Source organism: Mollisia scopiformis (assembly GCF_001500285.1).
Source record: "Mollisia scopiformis unplaced genomic scaffold LY89scaffold_23, whole genome shotgun sequence".
NCBI classification, from domain to species: Eukaryota; Fungi; Ascomycota; class Leotiomycetes; order Helotiales; family Mollisiaceae; genus Mollisia; species Mollisia scopiformis.
This window is the reverse complement of record NW_017263603.1, coordinates 327,241-346,772: the sequence shown is the minus strand read 5'-3', so window position 1 is coordinate 346,772 and position 19,532 is coordinate 327,241. Positions and strand designations below refer to the sequence as shown.

Sequence of the window (19,532 nt, the reverse complement as noted above, 5' to 3'; positions counted from 1 at the left end):
ATCCTATTGAGAAGTGCTGGAGGAGAATAAAACAAGCTCTCCATAGGCGCCTAAGGCAGCCAACAACTGAGGTTCAAATGGTTGTAGCAGTATTAGAAGAATGGGACAAAATTCCTCAGGAATGGATCAATGGGCTTATTGAGCAGCAGGACTTCTGGGTACACGACTTAATTAAGCGATGTGGCTGGTCTACAGCTAATTAATTAATAAAATTCATGATTCTGATGCCCTGAACGCACGGACTTTTGTCCCCATGTTCGTAACGTAAAGAGAAAATCCAAGGTACAGCGCCCATCCCGCGAAATGCGCTGATTGCGCTGAATGCGCTAGATCTGCTCACTGAAATAGTCCGCTTGAATATTAGAGCCAGAAACCGTCTGTTTTGAAACGTAAGTTAGATAATAATGCCAGAGACTTATTGAGAATTCGTTTATTAATGATTAATGACTATCACATCTCAAATCAAAAACTAAGCATGATTATGAACTATATTCATTAATGCAAACATTTTGCAATCATTACGTGAGCTATGTTTGTATGTATTTATGTACACCTCCAACGAATTTCATCTATCTTCGATATTTACGGAAGAGATAAGAACAACGCCTTCATCTTAGGATAATTTGGCGTTCCCAGTCCAGTAGCAGGATCCCATCCTTCCACGGCATGGAAACCTTGCGTACCGCAGCCAAAATTCGTACCCGCAGTGATATCATTCAAGACATCGTCGTTGCGGTATAAGGTTGGGTTGATGAACCCAATGGGGCCCTTGCCGGCTGTGGCTCGCTCTTGGTTGAGGAGAGTGATGACTGAGGCGAAGAGTGGTGAGGCGAGACTGGAGCCGTAGAAGTGGAAGAGTTCACCGTCGATGTAAGCTGGGAAGTGTGCTCCGTTGGCAGATACGTCTGGGTAAGCACGGCCAATTCTGTTGTAGATTCCAGTCGTGGTGTTGACATTGACGTCGAGTTCGGAGTAATATGGATAAGTGATATGAGCGCGGTGGAAATAGGTCTCGACGTGACCATCTTGGTAAGTTGGACGAGCGAAGTAATTGGAGAAACCACCAGAGGAAGAGAAGTTGACGGCGGTTCCTCCAAGGTTATCTGCCATCACGACTTCCGGGTCGTAGACGGTGCCGTTGGGGGCAAGTTGGGAACCACCAACTGAGGTGACATAGGGGCAGCCCGATGGGTATTGTGGGTTGAAGATGAGTTGGTCGGGGCCGAGACATCCAGATGCGGAGCCATCTCCTGGGAAGGAGGTGACACCATAATCTCCGGAAGCGAACAGAATGGAGTGGCCTTGGAGACCAAGCTTCATAAACTCATTGCATTGACGGAGTACGTATGGAGATGGAAGATCAGCCTCTGCTTGGCCATAGGAGGCGGAGATGACATTGGTCTAGTTTCATGGTCAGCGGAGATTCTTTTCCATATGAATGCACTTACAGGCTTGTAGATACCACACTCAAGTGTTCCCTTATAACCACCAGGTGCTGGATCGGGGTAGAGGGGATCGATGGCTGGGTCGTCTCCAGTCTCTCCATCTGCGGTATATGTGCAGTAAGATCCGTCGAGTGCGTCGAGGAAGGTGTTGAAAAGGTTGGTTGTAGCAACTTCCTGTGGCTCGTAGATATCGTCATCTGTCTGATATAGAACAACTGTTTGAGGATAGATGAGAGAGGTGCTGTATTGTGTTAGTCACAAATATGTAAAAGGAGTTTCTTGGTACGTACGACATCTCAATATCAATGTCGGCTTCCCCTGAGTTCAAGGGGCTGTCGGCAGGCACGGAATAGGACCCACCATCAATCGAGGCATTGATTGGGAAAGTATTCTGAGGGATGTATGAAGCCCAGTTTGCGAAGAACAAATTCACGTCCGACTCCGAGAAGTAGGATCCTTGCTGGTAGAGTCCGAGAGAGTTGCCTTCAACAGCTGCATTGGTGCTGGGAATACCATAAAGGGCCTGGATACAAGTTGGTGTCATGGCGGTACTGCAGTTCTGGAGCGAAGGTGGAAGAGCTGCTGCAGCGACGGAGATGGTTGTGTCTGCTGAAGCATCCACGTGAATAGGGGCCTTCACAGCGTGGCTCTCTCGCTTGGCCTTGACCTCACGCTTGATGGTACGCTTCTTAACAGGGATGAGCTTGATACCAGGAGTGATGTAGTCGATGTGAGATTGGAGATGCTCTGGAACATGGTATCTACTTTTTGTTAGCTCAATATCTCGGAAGTGAAGGATGATGCATACTTGTCACAGCCAACTCGAATCTTGGAAGTAAGCTTGTGTTCATGCTCGTGGAATTCAGTCAACAGCAGTGACTCGGCTTCCTCAACCGTCACATCCACGGCGATCCATCCTTTGTTCTCAGAGTGGACAATGCGACCACCATGAATGCCAAAGTCAGTGAGCCATTCCTTGATATTGGCAACTGTCTCTTCTTCTGGAGCAAAGGCATCATGAACTTGCTCGGCGGTCCAATGCTTGCCGTAGTTCTCAGAGTCGGGATGAGAGCTGTTTGTGCTATTGTCAGCAAAAGAGCTCCAATTGATTCTAATAAACAGTGTCTGCAGAAACATGTAACTTACACCTCCATGAGATAATCATATCCCTTCTCAAGATTTGTCTGCGTCAGACCAATTCGCATAGGAATGATGGCATCCTTCTCAATGCGAGCACCCTTCACCCAATCTCTGCTCGCAACATCTCTCGCCTCATGGAGAACATGCTTGACGGGAGCAGGAGCAGCATTGATCAGGGCAGCGAGGCCAACGACAACCGACAACTTGGCAAACATGATGAAGCTCGAATGGGAGAAGCTTTGCTTGGAGCAAAAAAAGAGAGAGAAGAAAGACGCGGGGATGCGCAGCTCTTCATTTTATCCTGCTGGAGCTCTGAGCTCTTGGACCAGGTGGGAAGCTGCATCGTCGATCCGAGCTGTTAATCAACCAGGGCAGGAACCGTGGGTTGGCGCTTGGCCCGAAGAGGCAGCTCATGGTCGATGGACAGCATTTCAACCAGGAACAGGCAGGGACGTATTCAGGCACCGTGCCATCATTGGTGAGAGCATCACAACATCCTGACATGGCACCGCATGACAATCTACTTCGTTTATCAACATCCAATCTGTTCCGTATCTATGGCTCATGCAATTCAGGCACCGTGCAGCAAACACGTTGTGAAGGAACTGTAGGTAACACAACATATCCCCAAGAAATAATTCCATCTCTTGCATCAGACTCTTCGGCATGTACAGTAGGTAACCTGCATCACTCGTACTTCGGATCCTCTCCCCACCCTTATCATCCCACTCCTCCTCCACTGGGTTCGGTTCAGTCAGTCCACAGGGTTCGTAGGTTGGGTCCGCACGCTAAAGGCGGGGAAGGCTGGTGATAAGCTTAGGGCGTCCTAACATCCCTGAGCTTCCTGAACGAGCCTAATCGTTTATCCACAAACCAACTCCAACAGGGCACAGCAAACGGATAAACGGCGAGCCTCCAATCAATTATATCTCTGGGAAAGCCACAACGTGCAGAGAGGAAGGAGACAAGAATTTTGGAGTCCAAAGAAGAATATCCGACCCGCTGGGCCAATGATCCCGATGGTTTGGGTGGGAAAGTTGGAATTGGGACTTGAAATACATGCAAGGTCTCGTAATACTTATTTCAGTGGAACGGGACGAGCGAGATGCTGTGCGAGGTTGATGGACGAGAGTAGATTGAGAGATCATGTAATGTCACACGAAAACAGTATGGAGGGTCGTACTAAGAGACGTGCTCCGAGTCACAAGATACAGAATCTCCATGAGGTTCTTGAGAGGAGAGAAGGCGTTGTTGTCAATTCGAATCGGGTTGGCGTCCACGCACGGGCCACTGAAGCCACTGCCCGAGGTCTGATTGCGAATTTGTTTCTTTTTCCACTACAATCTCAGACAACACTTTAGACCACCAAAGTCCGCTTCCGTCTCTGAACCTGAGCAGTCGCCGCTCTAACCTGAGCCGAGCCCTGAGCCTCTGAGCACGCAAGTGAGTCAGCTGGATTCTGCTCAGGGAGGGTTCTCTTCTGGCTCCCTCGAGAATCGGCTATAGTTTCTATATTATCTATACATAGAATTTTGCAGATCCTTTACGGTGGCCATTCTCAGTCCCCTGTCACATTTATCAAGAGTCCTTATCAGAGCCGATTTGGGTCCCTCTCAACCTCTCCTCAACTTCCCTCAAACAACCCAACTTGCATATAACTATACGACTTCAATGTTCTAAGAGCTTATTTAACTTAGATACTACAAGAATTCGCGCGCGACAAAATGATTTTATATAGTTGTTTACAAAGGAAAAAAACGGCACTACGAATCCTAGCATCCCTTAACGTCTAGATTCCCAGCTCCTTCTACATTCTAGATAACCAGAGGACGTGCTCCGTTTCGTCATAGTGGATGACTTCGGGAAAGAGGACCTCTGGGTATGCAGCGGTGATAGTGGATACTTCTAAGAAGTCTAGAGTATCCTTTCCTGCGAGGATATTAATGAAGAGATCGTAGGGAACGTGGGGATTAATTTAACCCTGAAGATTAGACAGCCTGCCAGAAATGCCACTAGACGTCTGATTAAGCTCTCTTTACTCCCTGCAAGGAGCTGCTGGAAATGGCTGCTTACCCCATATTTGTGGGCCTGCTAGCGGGGGCTTGCCAACCACTAGTACTGTAGTACCGTATAGTATGCATAGGTAGAACGAGTGAAACAAGTCAGATGCTCGTGACTAGTGCGTCCACTTACCGTTAAGTCCTGTGACTATACTAATTTCTTCAGTTTCTGTTAATAAGGTCCGAGATAAGCTGCGCAAGGTAATTAGGGAGTACGTTTCGTCGAACTCGACTACCAGCCGGGGAATATATAAGATATGGAAGTGGCGGATATAGTATTTTGGCCTGTAAGATAGAAATTTAGATAGAAGTTGTCGCAGAAAAAGGGGTGCCTTATGGTGCCTTAGGAAGCCAGTTTCAGGGGCTCTAGGGGACTACCCCTAGGGCCCCTTCCACGTGTATATATAAGGGCTTACCCCACCCAAATTCATGCTCTTCAGAGCGTTCTTCATTTATGACAGAAGTCGTAAACAACCCTTGAACCGGCAGTAGCCTTCTTTTCCCTAGTGGTATATATAGTGGGAAAATGGTAAAGGCGCGGCGCACTTTAATGATTGATTATTATACAGGACAACGGGTCGGCTCATCACAAACCAAAGTCGGCGCTTACTACTGTAACGAGCCGCAGGGAAGTATTCAATCGTGGCATAGGATATTATAGGTATATATGTACCTCAAATTACAGATTCCATATCAAGCACAGTTTCCCAGACGCTTTTCGCAGAAGTTGTTACGTACTTTTCTGCGCATTCCAGGATGAGCGCTACGAAGAACCCTTGCTCTCTTCCTTAGGCTCATATTTCTTCTTCTCGTCCGCCACCTCATCAAGCCAGCTTTTTATCAGCTTGGAAGCCTACACATAAATATAAGATGTTAGGGTCTAAGTCATCGATCAAGGTTCAATACTCAACAGAGCCTTACTCACCTCATCGTTGTCCTGGAATGTTTCTTTAGCTTCGTTGAGCTGTCTCTCAGCACAATTAAGCTCGCTCAGAGATAAAGCTTTGAAGTCGACACGTTTCCACTTGACAGATTTGGTTTTGGTGTCCGTAGCGGCGGCTTTACTCGCTCGATCCTCTCCCTCCGCAGGCGGGTAAGGCCCGACAATGTTGAATTCAATGCTGAACCCGCCGGCTTCTGGGGTTGGCCCTAAGTGACAGACGTCAGTTTTCTCGACCATGAGACATGCCCACAAGTAAAAACAGCCTTACCGAGCCACATGCCATATACATCCTGGACTGTGGTCTCATCTGTGGGCAGATATGGTCCAGTCATAGCTGGATTGGGCACACCAATGAGACCAATAGAAGTTACATCCTCCGTGATCACACTTGTTTGGCCAGGATTGAGACCAAAAGGAACAGGAGCGAACATCATAGTACATGGCGGATTGAGGACATTTTCCATCTCGACGTCGATGAAATGAGTCACGGGTGTCGGTGTAGGCACTGTTATGATTAGAAGCGGCTTCAGAATGTTCATATCATACTAGGTGCTGCTTACTTGCGGTCTTTATCAAGAATTTTCGAATTTGCAATTGATTTGCCGGAATTATTGGCTTCTGCTTTCAGGTTAGAAATGAAAATGAAATGAGGATGAGGGCGATGCTCCTATTTAAATCCTAATAACAGCCTGAGGTTCGATCAAATTCAGCGAGTATGGAATGGGAGTCGAAATTCTAGCTCGGCTCGCCACCGCGAGTCCGACACAGCATCGCGACGACCACCCTGCAATGTAGATGTTTCAGCTCGATATCATCTAGCGTGTGGCAATCAGCCAGCCTTGTTTCTTGATGAGTGGTATTGTGAAGAGGATGAGCGGAATTCAATGCAAGCCTCGTGTTTTCAATTCGGCTTGATGCATACCTTCCTGCCGTTGTGCATTCAGTGCTGTGGATTTGTGTTGCGTTAGACATCAACGAAAGCGCAGGGCGCAGATCGAGCTGAGGAATCGTACGCCATCCGCTCGGGGCTGGCTGATTGTGATTAAAATAAGACAGCTTTCCAAGATTGGCGTGGATAAGGACCGGCGCGACCCGTAGACAAGGCTGGACGGAGACGCGCCACATGCAGTGTACGCTTTCGAGATTTCGATTAGAGATCATTCGTGGACAGCAAGCTGAAGACCACACTAGCGTTTCGGATGTCTTCCAATTTGATCTGGACCCAACTCAGGAATACATTGCCCGAGCGCTTCGCTGCGGAAATTCTGGCGAAGAACGAGAGAGTCGGAGGCGTGGCGGTCACAAAGCTGAATCGCAACGATAGGCAAGCTTGAAAGAACGCTCAGAACGGCTGGAAGGACGGGAGAGAGAACGATGAGGAACGATGACATGGTCGTCCCACCACGAAGCGGTGAGAATTTTTTCTGCCGCTTTGGTGGCTGGTCGAGCCGGCAATTGGGCGAGCTGATGGCCGCATGGCGTTGAGAGAATAGGGTGGCGCGAGGGCAGATTCTCTTTGGAAAGAGCCAGGGCCACGCTATGCTGCCAGAAGAATTTGCCTTGAGATTAAAGGATGTATTTTTAGGGGGGGGTCTTGTTTAGGTTCCCTAGGAGCCGACTTAGTCCCCTTGAATATAGTCGTGTAGAGTTGATAAATTTCGTACGGCAGAGCCAAATAGGAAGTAAATTATGATTCGTTACTGGAAGGGAGAGCAGGAACGTGACTGAGTAACCTGAGCAGAGGGTGAGGCGAGGGTGAGTAGCGCCTAAGTAGAGCGACGATGCTAACTAACCGTGTTCGGAGCGAATTCGAAAAAGTGTCGTCTGAGATTACCGAAGATATCTGCGACCTCACGATTCCGCTTCAGAGTCATGACTGATATTCTTACCTCTCGAGAATCAACAAATGATCTCGACATGATATACATCTTTCATATGCAGGACAACTCTCCTGTTTTCGACTGCTGCGGATATTCAATAATGGCCGTTTGCAAGGTCAACACACTTACATCTGCCTTGTTATAACACAGCCTCTTGCCCTTGCCAAACTTCAATCACACAAATTGAACAGGGTCTGGAGGAACCTCGGTACGGAGTTGCAGGATGTTTCTTTTCCTTCGTGTTGCGCTGTGATTTTGTACTGTTTTGCTCGATTTGTTCTCCTAAGTTCAAAGGGTCAAGTGCATCACTTCACAGGAGTCGCCCTCCCTTACATCTGCATCTGAACCCTTTTTGGTTGTCGCAACTACTGAGATACAGCGTCAAATAATTGTTGGGATGATCTCAATTCTCTCATTGGCATTGAAATCCGATCTGATGAGGATGCGATGTTTTTATCGCGAATGTGAAGATACCCACTCCCTGCCGCATTCTCGTTGTGGTCAGCTACAAAATATCCTTTTCAAGCACAAACCTTACTGCCTCGTCGAGGATGTAAAGACTGATGATTATGGATTCAGAGATCAATCCTACACAAAGTCAATTTTCAGAGACTCAATAGCATCTTTTCCAATCACTGATCACGTTCTCCAATTTGAAGTTATTGAAATTCCCACATTCCTGCCAAGACCACCGAAGGCCATGTGGCGAATGAAAGGACCATACGTAGTCGAGGAATCTCCGCACTCCCCCTTCGAAGAATCCCCTTGATGCTCATGATCCCAACTTCATTCTCATGACCCCTCATTGATGATGGCAGATGCACAGGACAAAGAGGAACTCGGCACAAATCTAGATCGCAAAAGCTGCGATGAGGAAGTTTCATTACTCGAAGATTTCTACGAGGATGACGAATCGACTATCTTTCCTCCACCTCCGGAAAATCGGAGACCTAAGAGAGATTTCAAGATTCTCTGCCTGCCAGATTTCCTTGAAGAATACCAGCCCATGATAATATCGATATCGCTGGCGATCCTCGATGTACTCTTACCAAGTTTCATCCCGCGATGGGCTTCTGCAGCCAAAGAGACGGTGTCGATCAGGAAGAACACTCCAACAGCATACATGGACGGACTACGTGGAATCGCCACCGTCGTGGTATACCTGACGCATTTCGCCGTCAACTGGTTTCCAATCCTCTTAGCTCGATACGGAGCCCAAGCCAGCGACGTCTTTATCCTCCAAATGCCTATCATCCGCGTCTTCTTCTCCGGTCGAGCCGCCGTCGCAACATTCTTCGTCGTATCAGGGTACGCCTTATCCTACAGCGCCCTGACGAAAATCCACAAGGGCCAGCGAGCCGAAGCTTTCGATACTCTTTCCAGCTCCGCTTTTCGAAGATGTATGAGGTTATACCTTCCTTGTGCTGCAGATACACTTATCTGCGCCCTCCTCGCCTATTACGGGATGTTCAGACACGATCCCCTAAACTGGCACGCGATCCCACCCAGTCTCCCAACCCTCAACGCTCAACTCTGGGACTGGTGGGAGCAGCTCAAAATCCTCATCTACCCCTTCATCTACGTCGAAGGCGCGCCCTTCAGTCCCCGTTATAACGGTCACCTCTGGACGATCCCCTTCGAAGTCCGAGGCTCGTGGGTCACATACGGCACGGTGCTCATCTCCGCAAATCTGACTCCCATATGGCGTCTCGCGTTCTTCGTCACTTGGGCGATCTACCTCTGGGTCATGGGGAAATGGGACCTCTTCCTCTTCGCTTCCGGCATCTTAATCGCGTCCCTCGACGTCGCGCGCCATAACAAATCCATAATCACAGCCACCATCCCCTCCTCGCAACCCATGATCGAAATGTCAACCCACGCCCCTTCCACCACCGCCGGTCCCTCACCACAAAGCCCCTGGTCCAGCACCACGGACCTGAAACCAACCTCCCAAACCCAAATCCTCTCGCACATCTACCCCCTCCTCCTCGTCATCCACACTGTATGGCCATACATCCTCTTCTTCCTATCCATGTACCTACTCTCTTTCGAAGAAGTCCCCTGGGGTGTCGACCTCCTTTTATCCTGGACGCCCAACACATGGGAGAATATGCACCCGGCAAACGGTCTGAAACCGCAAGCCTGGCGCTGCATCGGCGCCGCCTTACTCGCGTATTCGATTTCTCTGTCTTCCTCTCACCCTACTTCCCCATCTGCCTCTCCCACCACCAACATCCTCAGCGCCCTGATAGAAAGGACAAGGACATTCGCACTCCAAACCCTGTTCACGAACTCCCTCTCCCGCTACCTAGGCCGCATCTCCTTCGGCCTGTACCTCGTCCACGGACCCGTGCTCTTCTGTCTCGGAACCCGGTTCATGGGCCCCGCGTGGGCGGAGTGGGAGGCCGAGAGCGATATTGGGAAGTATGTGAGGCGGTTCTGCTGGGCGGCGGTGTGGAATACAGTGGTGGTTGTGTGGGCGGGGGATCTGTTTACGAGGTGGGTTGATGAGAGGTGTGTTTTGTTTGCGGGGAGGGTGGGGGAGTGGGTGAGGGAGAGGTGATAATCGGGAGGGAAGGGGATGGGGTAGGGAAGGGAAAGAGGAGGGGTACTGGGCTGTGATTGTTTGGAGTTATAGTTGGTAATTCTGAAGTGTAGGCATATGTACATCTTTTCTGCTGTCGCCGAACTTCCTTGTCTGAAACGTATCAGCGCGATTGCTGAGTTGTGGAGAAAGTGTTAATCGAGGGAAGGGGTGCGAGCAAGTGCGTAAAGAAGTTCATTTTGAGCCAAGACTTTTATCAAGCTCCGCGAAGGGAATGAAGAAATGAGATGTGTTCCATTTCTCCTTATTTGGGTTAAATGAGATGATGCTTCAAGAACTACAGTACAGAACTTCTATGGCCCTTTGTCTATGGGAAAACCGCGTTTGGGCCCTAATAGCTGTCTCTTCATCAAAATCCTCTATGTCGCAGCCTCATTCGCCAGGAACGGTGACTTCTAGGCCTGATCTAAGCCTCCCAACCGCTTGATCTTGAGGATGCCGGGAGGCATTTTCATGTCGTCAACGTTATCATTAAGTCTGCTACTGCGCTTACTTGGCGTGCTTGCGGCAGCCATGCTTCAAGAAGTCGTGTTGCAAGAGTTCGGCGGCGGTAGCTCGGCTACGAATGTCCACGCAGAGATAGACCGACAAGAATACCTTAAGCTCCTTTGAGAGTTTCTCTGGGGACTTCAGACGAGGGGTGCCGTTGGTAGCAATCAGGTATAGGGCCTTGGGTGGCTCCTCGGTAGCTGGGACACTTGACGGGTCAGTAAAATTGAAGATGAGAAGGTAATAGGCAGCATTATACCACTGCGGTGGTATCTTGGGATAACTCACGCTGTATGTTTATTCGCACTTGAATTTTGGTCGCTCAGCAGGGAACGGAGGGAGAGTTCATTGGACTCTACCAAGGAACCCATTGGGTTCCTCTTGAATCTCTAGTCAAGGAGCGGAGATGAGGGCTTTGGCGAATTCACCGTCTGAGAAACGGCCTGATTCTCAAGGACGGCCTGGTTCGCAAGGAAGGCCTGAACTGGGACGGCCTGATATATGAAGACAGGGATGCCACCCCCCACCCGTTGCTCCGTTACTGGTGCGCTCTCGACATTCCTTGAAAATCCGCAGGAAGGAATAGCTTTCACGCCAGGTCGTACTCATAACCGCAGCAGGTCTCCAAGGTGAACAGCCTCTAGTTGATAGAACAATGTAGATAAGGGAAGTCGGCAAAATAGATCAAACACTCTACATTCTGCCCTGGTCGCATAATTAGCTCTTGGCGGGAGAGACTTTGCTCTTGGGGGCATACTTTGTGAGTTTGGTAGTACCAGCGGGTCTGAGTCTAGGACCGCCTTTCATGCCATCCTTTCCACCGATGATCTTGGGTCCTACATGATTAGCAGCCTTTCATTCCAATGAGAATTAAGGACAATACCTTAGCCCCGCAACGAAGCGATAAACTCCTTTGTGCAACATCTGTTCATTCGCACTTCAATTTTGGTCCCAGCGCAGGGATTTGCATAGGAAAACATTTCGTTAGACTCCATCTAGGGGCTCTCCATGATGGTTCCTCTTAAATCGCCAATCCTAGATCGGTCAGTTCAGTAAGAGGAATGTCGAGGGAGCGGATCAGAATTACCTGGCAAGTATCGAGAACTATAAGGATCTCTTGGCCATACAGTGCATGTGCTACCATGCTTTCCTTTCTGGAAGACAAGACAAGTCTTCTGCTCTCCTCGAGAGGGGAGAAGATATGGCCCCAGTTGTGTGTAGAAGAAGTGTTTATTCGCACTTGAATTTCGGTCCATCGGTAGGGTTCGGCTCGAAGTCTGCAGCTGTAGTGGCAGGAACTAGGTATGCTTCTAAGAATTAGCACGCATGTTAGCAAGCCAAATATCTATTCGCCGGATGGACTTACGAGTAGATAACTGATGGTGAGGAGAATGGGAGCAATCGGATATCGTGACCCACTGAAAGATGGCTGCAGAGTAGCGGGGCTTATCCAATTGAATTATTGGTTCAGCTGTTGTAGGCGCAATTCCTGCAGACTTTTGCGCGAGGGATCGAGTTAGGGCATCGATCTTCTTCTCCAATTCTGCCACACGGCTGTTCGTCTTCTTCTGTCTCGTGTAACTGGTGATAGGCCTGACCACGATCGAGTCCGAATATCAATTGATGCCAGGAGGCGGTTGGGGAAGAGTTTGGAAGGTTGTTGGGATTTGGATGGTGGAGGCTGAAAAAGAATTCGAGCAATTGATTTTGTGGGGAAGGGTCAAGCCGCACTTTTAGGTCGGCCAATGACGGTCCTCGATTTCAGCCGTAGAGTTATAACCTGAATCTGACAGGTTTCGCTGAATTTCGGAGCTTGGGAAGGACTTCATCTGGAGATCTAGCGATGAGATTCTCATCATGGACAGAATATAGATCATATTGCACATAAATCTACACAATTGGTAAACACTTGGTCTTCTGATCGACAATGTACGTCTTCTTAACATCAAAGGACGACTGCGGCAATGTGCATAACCACGACGAACACGCAAAGCAGTGTTCATTGTGTGCTATGAATTCTCATTGAATGTAGCTAGCAGTTCTGAATAAATTCGCTAAATAAGGGGCGGCTCGGCTCGCACTGAAGGGACGTGCACGACCTTAAACGACGCCCCCTTTCCCATTACTGTATCTCAATACCATCATTATGCTTTGGCGTGGGAGTTCATCCGATCTCTGCATCTTGTTTTGGTTCTGCTTCATGTTTCAGGCGTCTCACCGTCTGAAATCCTTGGCAAAAAGGAGTGCAGAAGCGAGGTGTCAGATTCACGTGCGCAGTTTCGCCATCGTTTCACCCCTTGTCTCGAATCTACTCGCCAATCTATATCGTCTGAATGTTGAGGTCTACCTTAAATCCATATATTTGTTTTTGGGAGGATTGATCGAGAGGGTGATGGATTTCAAGATACTTCTCATTTAATTTGACCAGCCTGTCGAGATTCATTCGCTTTCTCGTCAAGCTCGCAGGGACGATGCTTTGGCCAGAACGACCAGGATTGGCATTCATTCTGATTGTCTCTCTTGTATTAATTGTATGCTTCTCTAAGATATTCAAATCCTCAAAACGTCTAAGCAAGAATGTCTGCTGATTTGTTATAGTGGACTTTTGGTTTCCAGGTCCACGATGAAGCTGTCTTCTTGCTATACGGGGAACCCCCAGAAGACCAACCAGAAAGAGATTTCTTGGATGTAGCCATGAAAGTCGAATTCCCAGCGCCCATAAACTATGCACCCATCCAAGAAATCTGTGCTCGCACAACTTTTCGCCCTGGTCTTTTATTCAGTTGCGAAGGACAACACGGCGGGGTCGGGATGCTTCGAAATCAAATTCTCAAATGCATACGATATGCCATTCATGCAGGGGCGGCACTGGTTGTACCAACAATAGCGTTACGAAATGCTAAGGAGTTGTGGGATATTGAGACAAAGACTGAGATGGGGCTGGAATATCTCTTTGATCGTGAGGCTTTTGATACGCATCTGCTGAATGGATGCCCTGGAATGCGCATCTATGAGCGGGCGGAAGATTTCCCCTTCTACGAGCAGCGGGTGCGTACTGGGGAGCCTTTGACTTTGATTGGCAGGTAAGTGGTTTTTGGAAAAATCTTCATTTTTCTTCCTGCAAAAACTTAAAATTTCAACATTGTCTCCAGAAGATGATACTGACTTCAGCCTCTTCACAGCCAATTCGAGCTAGATTATCCACGAGAAGGATTAAGGCACCCCCGCGAATGGCGACACTTCTTCGACTGGTGGTTAGACGGACGATCGATCTCCATCCAAACAGAAGCCCCAGTACACATCCACATGGGCCAATCCTTCCTCGAGTATCCCGTTATCGACGACGGGGAAGCTTTCGTCCATGAGTTCGGCAAGATACTATCGTTCCGGAGTGACACGCGGGCTCTTGCGGCCAAGATCCTCTGGGAATTGATGGAGACGTTCGACATTGAGATTGACCCCACTCAAGCTATCAATTCGAATACTTTTTACGGGGCGCATTTGCGATTAGAGCAGGATGCTCTATGGGCCTGGCCACCGGAAGAAGGATGGGTATTCGGGGCAATGAACACACAATTTGATGAGCAGTTCAAGAATTTGCAGCGTACCGGTCTTGAAGTCGTGTATGTGGCTTCGGGAAACCGAACCGTGGTGGATGTGTTTGCCGAGAGCGCAAGGATGAGAAACATGCCTATTTCGGTGGTAACAAAGGAAGATTTGCTCACAGGAGATGATCGCCGAATGCTCGATAATATGACGTTCGACCAACGGGGTTTGGTCGACTTTTTGGTTATGTTTAAAGCGAGCGCATTTATGGGTGTTGCTCATTCTAGCTTCCCGTGGACAGTGGCGTTGCGGAGGCATGAGCTTAGTAGGTATAAGGGCATTGCGAATGAAGGCTCAGATTTGATGAGAGATGAGTATAGCATCATAATGGGTATGACAGCTGATTACCCTTATGTTGACCCTTTTGTATATAGTATCTGGCCATGAATACATATTTGACGCTCGAGAGCTCTGCGCATTGAAGTTTAGCTATGGTCGGGAGCAGCTCATGCTGATGCCTCTGGAAGAGGTCTCAGCTCTTCTTACATTCAATGTCTTTGAGTGTTGTTCAATCTATTGATTCGTGCACGTTCATTTTTTCTATAGATAGGGTCTCTGTCGATTAGAATGGCATAACTTGGCTGGCAAGACAACAATGGCGTTTCGACTAACAAGTACGTTCATTCTTGATCGGCCATGCGCTTTGCTTTAATTTGGGGCAGTAGGGCTGAAAAGCCCTGCACGTACCCCTATCGTGGCAAACGAAACAAAAACAATACATATAAGAATCCAGAGTATGGGTGATTTCGCGCTCTTTCTCTCTCTCTGTCTTGAGAATGACGACTTTCTAGAAAGGTCCTTCAATTGGCTTGTGCGTACGATGATCGCTTCTGTGTCATTGAAGTTAGCGGCGATGAGACAAAAAATGTCCCAGGTACGAAGCTATACTGTGCAAGAGGGGCACAGCGTAGCATTCGCCCCCGCGGCAAAGCAGGCGCCTGAAAATGTTTTACATTCCATATATGGGTTTCAAATACAATTCTAAGCCACATTTATTTGTGTGACACGAGCAAGCCAATAGTTTTACACAGTTGATGTACTTCTTATGCCTTGCTGAGCAATAGACATGACGCGGGTCATACAACTATCTCCCAGAATCCATATTTCAACATCTATCTTCGGTTTTGAGTCAGCAAGATTCCTGACTGCGAGACAAGTAAGGAGCGGTCTGAATTAGAAAATGGGTATAAGTAGGAGGAAATGTCGTGCCAAATTTTCAAACTCAACATTGCGTCGCCAGCTTGTCTTCCAGTCAAAACCGACTATTCAACGCATTCTTAGAATCTGCTTCAAACCGGAAAAAGATCCGCGAACTTTCAATCATACATCGTACATAAAGAATTCATTATGAAGATCTCTTCACCCATCGTTGCTGTTATCTTTCAGCTTGCCATGACAGCATGTGCTGCTCCTGTTGGCAAGTCACCGCAACGACATCAAGTTCTGAAACATATTCTCACAATGTTATCCCCAGCTATTTCAAATGCTGAAGTCGCCAACACTGTCATTACTCGCAATCCATACGGATTTCCAGCTGAAGATGAAGGCGACAATCCAGTCACTACTCGCGAGGCATATGGTTTCTCAGCTGAAGATGAGACCGATGGTTCCATGAAAACAGAGGGTGTAGAGTGGCATTACAAGAGATGAAGCCAATTCAGTTACAACTGACGGCTACGGTATCGTTAGAAAGGAATCCGAGGCGGATAATTTTGGAGTTACAACTGATGGTTATGGGATTGTTCGAAAGAATATCAAAGCTTGAAAATGTTCATAGTAGAAATGTATGGAAACTGTGCGCATGTCTCGAAATCGTCAAACATTTCTCAAGGTCAATTGTTCTAGTGCACTCTTTAAAAATCCACGCATAAAACTAAGCAGTGAGCTTAAATCCTCAAATGATTGCCACGGCCATCGCAGCAAAGCCCGCCGATACAGCTGCAGCATTAGCCTGAGCTGATGCAAGAGCCATCATACTTGCATTAGAGGCAGCGTTAATGCTTGCTGCGTTAGCGGCAGCAGAGTTCATCGCACTGTTGGCGGAACTGAATCCATTGCCCACAGAGCTGGCAGCATCACTCGCATTCGCTACATGCTCAATAGCTTCTGCACCAATCACAACAGCTGCTACAACGCCAGCTCCAATCGCGGCTCGTTTGCCCCATTTCTTGTACGACTCTTTCTTCTCTTCTTCTGTACGGTCGTCCCAGAGTTTCTTTTCCACTTTGTCTTTCACGTCGAGGAGAGGATCGGTCTCTTTGCTCTCGGATTTCGAATTCGGGATTAGCTTTCCAACTTTGGTGCTGACTTTGGTGCCGAGTTTGGTCTCCATGACTTTCGAGCCGTAGATGTGGGATTGCTCGCTGACTTGCATTTTCATCATCTCCATTTGGCCGATGAATGATCGTGGTCTTGGTTTGGAGGTCAAAGGTATTGGCCGGGTTTGCAAGTGAAGATCGTCGAGCGTTGCATGTGTATTTTGTACCTGTACATCCAGTTGCTGAAGTGCGTTGCTATCAGCATGAGGAGGAGGAGGAGGCAGGAAACTAGACAAGGGCCGAGGAGAAGACCGAGGCGGTAGTAGCGGTGGTGGAGGGAAGGATTGAAGAGCATTGTTTTGTAGGGGCTGGAACAGCTGGTCATCTTTTTGATGCGCCCCTAGAGGAGATGGAGAATATTCGAGGGTGTGCTGTGAGATATGTCCTGATTGGCTGTGACTTGAGTCTGGAGGAGGTAGAAATTGTTGAACGGAGGCTGGCCCCGTGGAGGTCGGCTCGCTCCCACTTGACCCTGGAGGAGGTGGAAAGAAAAGAGCCGGGGCTTCTGGTTGCGTATACACTACAGTCTGTGTTTGCTGTGCAAAGTGCTTTTCATGCTCCGAGATAGCAGAAACCGGCGATGGTGATGATACGCATCTTCTAGAAGTGGGCTGGACGTTCAAACTTTGCTGAGGGACAGCTTCCTCCGTCGAGTATTGTTGCACGTGTCTCACAATGTCGAGCGCAGGTTCCACAGGTACAGTCCAGGTTGATGCACCGGTATAGACATTGAGATAGTAGCTGAGATTGTTAAACTTGAAATGTCATGTGAGTGGAGATTTGGATATCATACTTTGTATGGTACTGCGCACTCCACTCCAACCTCCAACCAGCAGGAATATTTGGGTGCAACGCAGCGACAGGTGGTGCAGAGAGTGGTGCAGACATTCTCGAAGTATCAACTATGCGATTATCTAGGAATTCCTGTTCTGGGGAATAATCACGGTTGCCTTAGGACTTGAGGATCATTCGAAGCGGAATCGGGAAGAGTATTGTAATCGTGGGGCTCACGAAGTATTTATGGCCCGCGTTGCATCCAAAGCTTGTCAGTTCCAGCTGAAAAAGAAACTTCAAAGGTCTCTGAGACATTATTAGAGCTCTGTGAGTGGTGGTCCCGTTTCAAGTCAGCCGCACTTCATTTTCGCGACTTGGTACTGGACGCCTTCCGAAATAGAGAGCCGTATGCATTGCACGGGGCGTTCTTTCGGACTTTGTCTAGACGTGCTTACAATTCACAGTTGCACATCGAAACGAACCAAGCTCAAAAGTTCAAGAAGATTCTAAGTATACACGATACACGTGGACTGATGGAAGTGTACTTATGAAGGATAGTCCAAGTCTCTTGATCTCGAACCTGAAGAAGTTCTTTCTGTGCTAAACATAAGATAGTTCTGCTTCACTTACAATTCTGTGGCAGTAGCAGTGTGGAAATTCAACGCTGAAGGTTCATATTGCCACCGTACTATTCAGAAGAGCTGAACAGATCGTGTGTAAAGAGACACGTGACTTCGTCTTTCCCTCCTTCATACGACTCAAAACTTAAGCAGGCTATCTAATCGATATAGGATACTTTCAATGATATCAAAAGAGGCTACCCTGCCGCCGAAATTCGAACTCTTCTTTCGAATGGGGGTCTCGCTTATTTGAATAATCTCGTGACTTAGGGGAGCGAGAAGTTTGGATCCTAGCCTAGCCTCCGTGCTTAGGACAGCACCAGCCAGAATCGCAATTGTTTTCCATATCTCAGTCACATCTTAATGTTACATTCTCAATTCTCGAAAACAGAGTCAGATTCACATCCGTTCTTCTCTTCGTCGCATATACTATTCTTTCCAGTTTAGAAAACAAAACTTCGCATACCACCAGTACGAAGGATGTGTTAATACGCGAAGAATAGAGCGCTTATAGGAGTCCAGAGAGTACTTTTAATGATGTAAGAATGCCTTGCCCATGATAATACACTATACTAACCTGCTTCCCTGCAGACCTTGGAGAACTGACATCGACATGAGCCTCCATTTTCATGAGCTCTACATGGCGGAATGGGACAAGGAGGAGCAACGACGAAAAGATCTTTATGCTGAGCTTCCGGACTCTGATATCCGTCTATTTTCCCTGCAACGAGGCCCTTCATCATTTCCACTCTTCCAATTTTTGCCCGCAGAACTACGATGCAAAATATGTAGGTCAATATCCGTCCTTAGCTATTTTTGTTGTTTATTCTATCCTTGAAGTCCTCCTAGCACTTAGTGAAATTCTCAGGCTCAATATTTATGCTGGTACCATGTAATAAAAAGCTATACTAACAACGGAATTTGATGATAGGGCGAGAGACGTTCGAGCCCGTTATTCATGATATTGAATTCTGGCCTCCTTTCTCTTTGACGCCGATTCCAATCACACGGCGCATCAACCGCGAAAGCGACTGGGAGTGCTTCCTCTTCTACTATGAAGTCCACCAACTATATGCGATACCGGAATCCTTCATATGTAAACTAACGTTCTTCAACAAAGATCTCGATACTGTGCGGCTTTGCGGCGAGATGCTTTACTGGATGGAGAGATGGGAGCTTAAGTACTACAGTGCAAGCTCTATAGTCGTTGAAGAATGCTTCGCAGTCGCAAAGAAGCTCATCATAGTCGTCGAAGAGTTGTTCGATAGTCGGACGCGGGATTTCCGCTACCGTCCGCGGGTCCTCGAAGAGTTCAAGAGCATGGAAGACTTGGTCATCTTGTGCGCCCCAATGACGTGCAAATGCACCTCTACACATCGAACATCGGGTACGGCAATTTACTCGAATACTTATAGAATGGCAGCCTCTTGTCGAGACGATTTGACTAGGCGATTCGAGACGCAAGTGAAGAAGGGGGTTCGTAAAATAATACCACAGATCCATATCAAACTTCCCTATCATCACGAAGGGAAAGCGGATCGAATTTTGAAAAGCATCAAGCATCTTTTCAAGGAAGGTTGAGGCCCTTTTGGCTATGATGGGTTGTCGATAGGATAGGTAGCATTGATATAGCTGTTGTTTTTTTGTTACCT

At 47.9% G+C, this 19,532-nt stretch overlaps 7 protein-coding genes across 7 annotated transcripts; 4 read left to right on the top strand and 3 right to left on the bottom strand.

Annotated features, from left to right (window-relative positions):
* Positions 1–500: 500 nt before the first annotated feature.
* Positions 501–2,846, bottom strand: LY89DRAFT_654181 (subtilisin-like protein). The gene is made up of 5 exons (XM_018212286.1): positions 2,592–2,846; positions 2,254–2,517; positions 1,736–2,206; positions 1,449–1,686; positions 501–1,401 (listed from the first exon to the last, which is right to left on the bottom strand). Exons 1-5 carry the CDS (start codon positions 2,798–2,800, stop codon positions 583–585), a joined length of 2,001 nt encoding a protein of 666 aa, XP_018065897.1. The 5' UTR covers positions 2,801–2,846; the 3' UTR covers positions 501–582.
* A 2,562-nt stretch (positions 2,847–5,408) lies between these two features.
* LY89DRAFT_674124 (uncharacterized protein) lies at positions 5,409–6,127 on the bottom strand (the record flags this gene model as incomplete). Its single annotated transcript, XM_018213412.1, has 3 exons — positions 5,409–5,498; positions 5,571–5,794; positions 5,857–6,127. The coding sequence occupies 3 exons, from the start codon at positions 6,125–6,127 to the stop codon at positions 5,409–5,411; spliced, it is 585 nt and encodes a 194-aa protein (XP_018065896.1).
* A 2,347-nt stretch (positions 6,128–8,474) lies between these two features.
* Positions 8,475–9,281, top strand: LY89DRAFT_594344 (uncharacterized protein; the record flags this gene model as incomplete). Its single annotated transcript, XM_018209795.1, has 1 exon — positions 8,475–9,281. A coding segment is annotated over one exon (807 nt), but the record flags the coding sequence as incomplete, so codon positions are not given.
* Positions 9,282–12,933: 3,652 nt separating this feature from the next.
* LY89DRAFT_654177 (uncharacterized protein) lies at positions 12,934–14,555 on the top strand (the record flags this gene model as incomplete). Its single annotated transcript, XM_018212285.1, has 3 exons — positions 12,934–13,093; positions 13,161–13,645; positions 13,745–14,555. The coding sequence occupies exons 1-3, from the start codon at positions 13,034–13,036 to the stop codon at positions 14,553–14,555; spliced, it is 1,356 nt and encodes a 451-aa protein (XP_018065894.1). The 5' UTR covers positions 12,934–13,033.
* A 960-nt stretch (positions 14,556–15,515) lies between these two features.
* LY89DRAFT_738970 (uncharacterized protein) lies at positions 15,516–15,818 on the top strand (the record flags this gene model as incomplete). The annotated part of the gene is made up of 1 exon (XM_018220425.1): positions 15,516–15,818. The coding sequence occupies one exon, from the start codon at positions 15,516–15,518 to the stop codon at positions 15,816–15,818; it is 303 nt and encodes a 100-aa protein (XP_018065893.1).
* Positions 15,819–16,062: 244 nt separating this feature from the next.
* On the bottom strand, positions 16,063–17,490 carry LY89DRAFT_722671 (uncharacterized protein; the record flags this gene model as incomplete). The annotated part of the gene is made up of 2 exons (XM_018218748.1): positions 17,280–17,490; positions 16,063–17,227 (listed from the first exon to the last, which is right to left on the bottom strand). The coding sequence occupies exons 1-2, from the start codon at positions 17,372–17,374 to the stop codon at positions 16,063–16,065; spliced, it is 1,260 nt and encodes a 419-aa protein (XP_018065892.1). The 5' UTR covers positions 17,375–17,490.
* Positions 17,491–18,520: 1,030 nt separating this feature from the next.
* On the top strand, positions 18,521–19,461 carry LY89DRAFT_758239 (uncharacterized protein; the record flags this gene model as incomplete). The annotated part of the gene is made up of 2 exons (XM_018221428.1): positions 18,521–18,668; positions 18,812–19,461. 2 exons carry the CDS (start codon positions 18,521–18,523, stop codon positions 19,459–19,461), a joined length of 798 nt encoding a protein of 265 aa, XP_018065891.1.
* Positions 19,462–19,532: the final 71 nt, after the last annotated feature.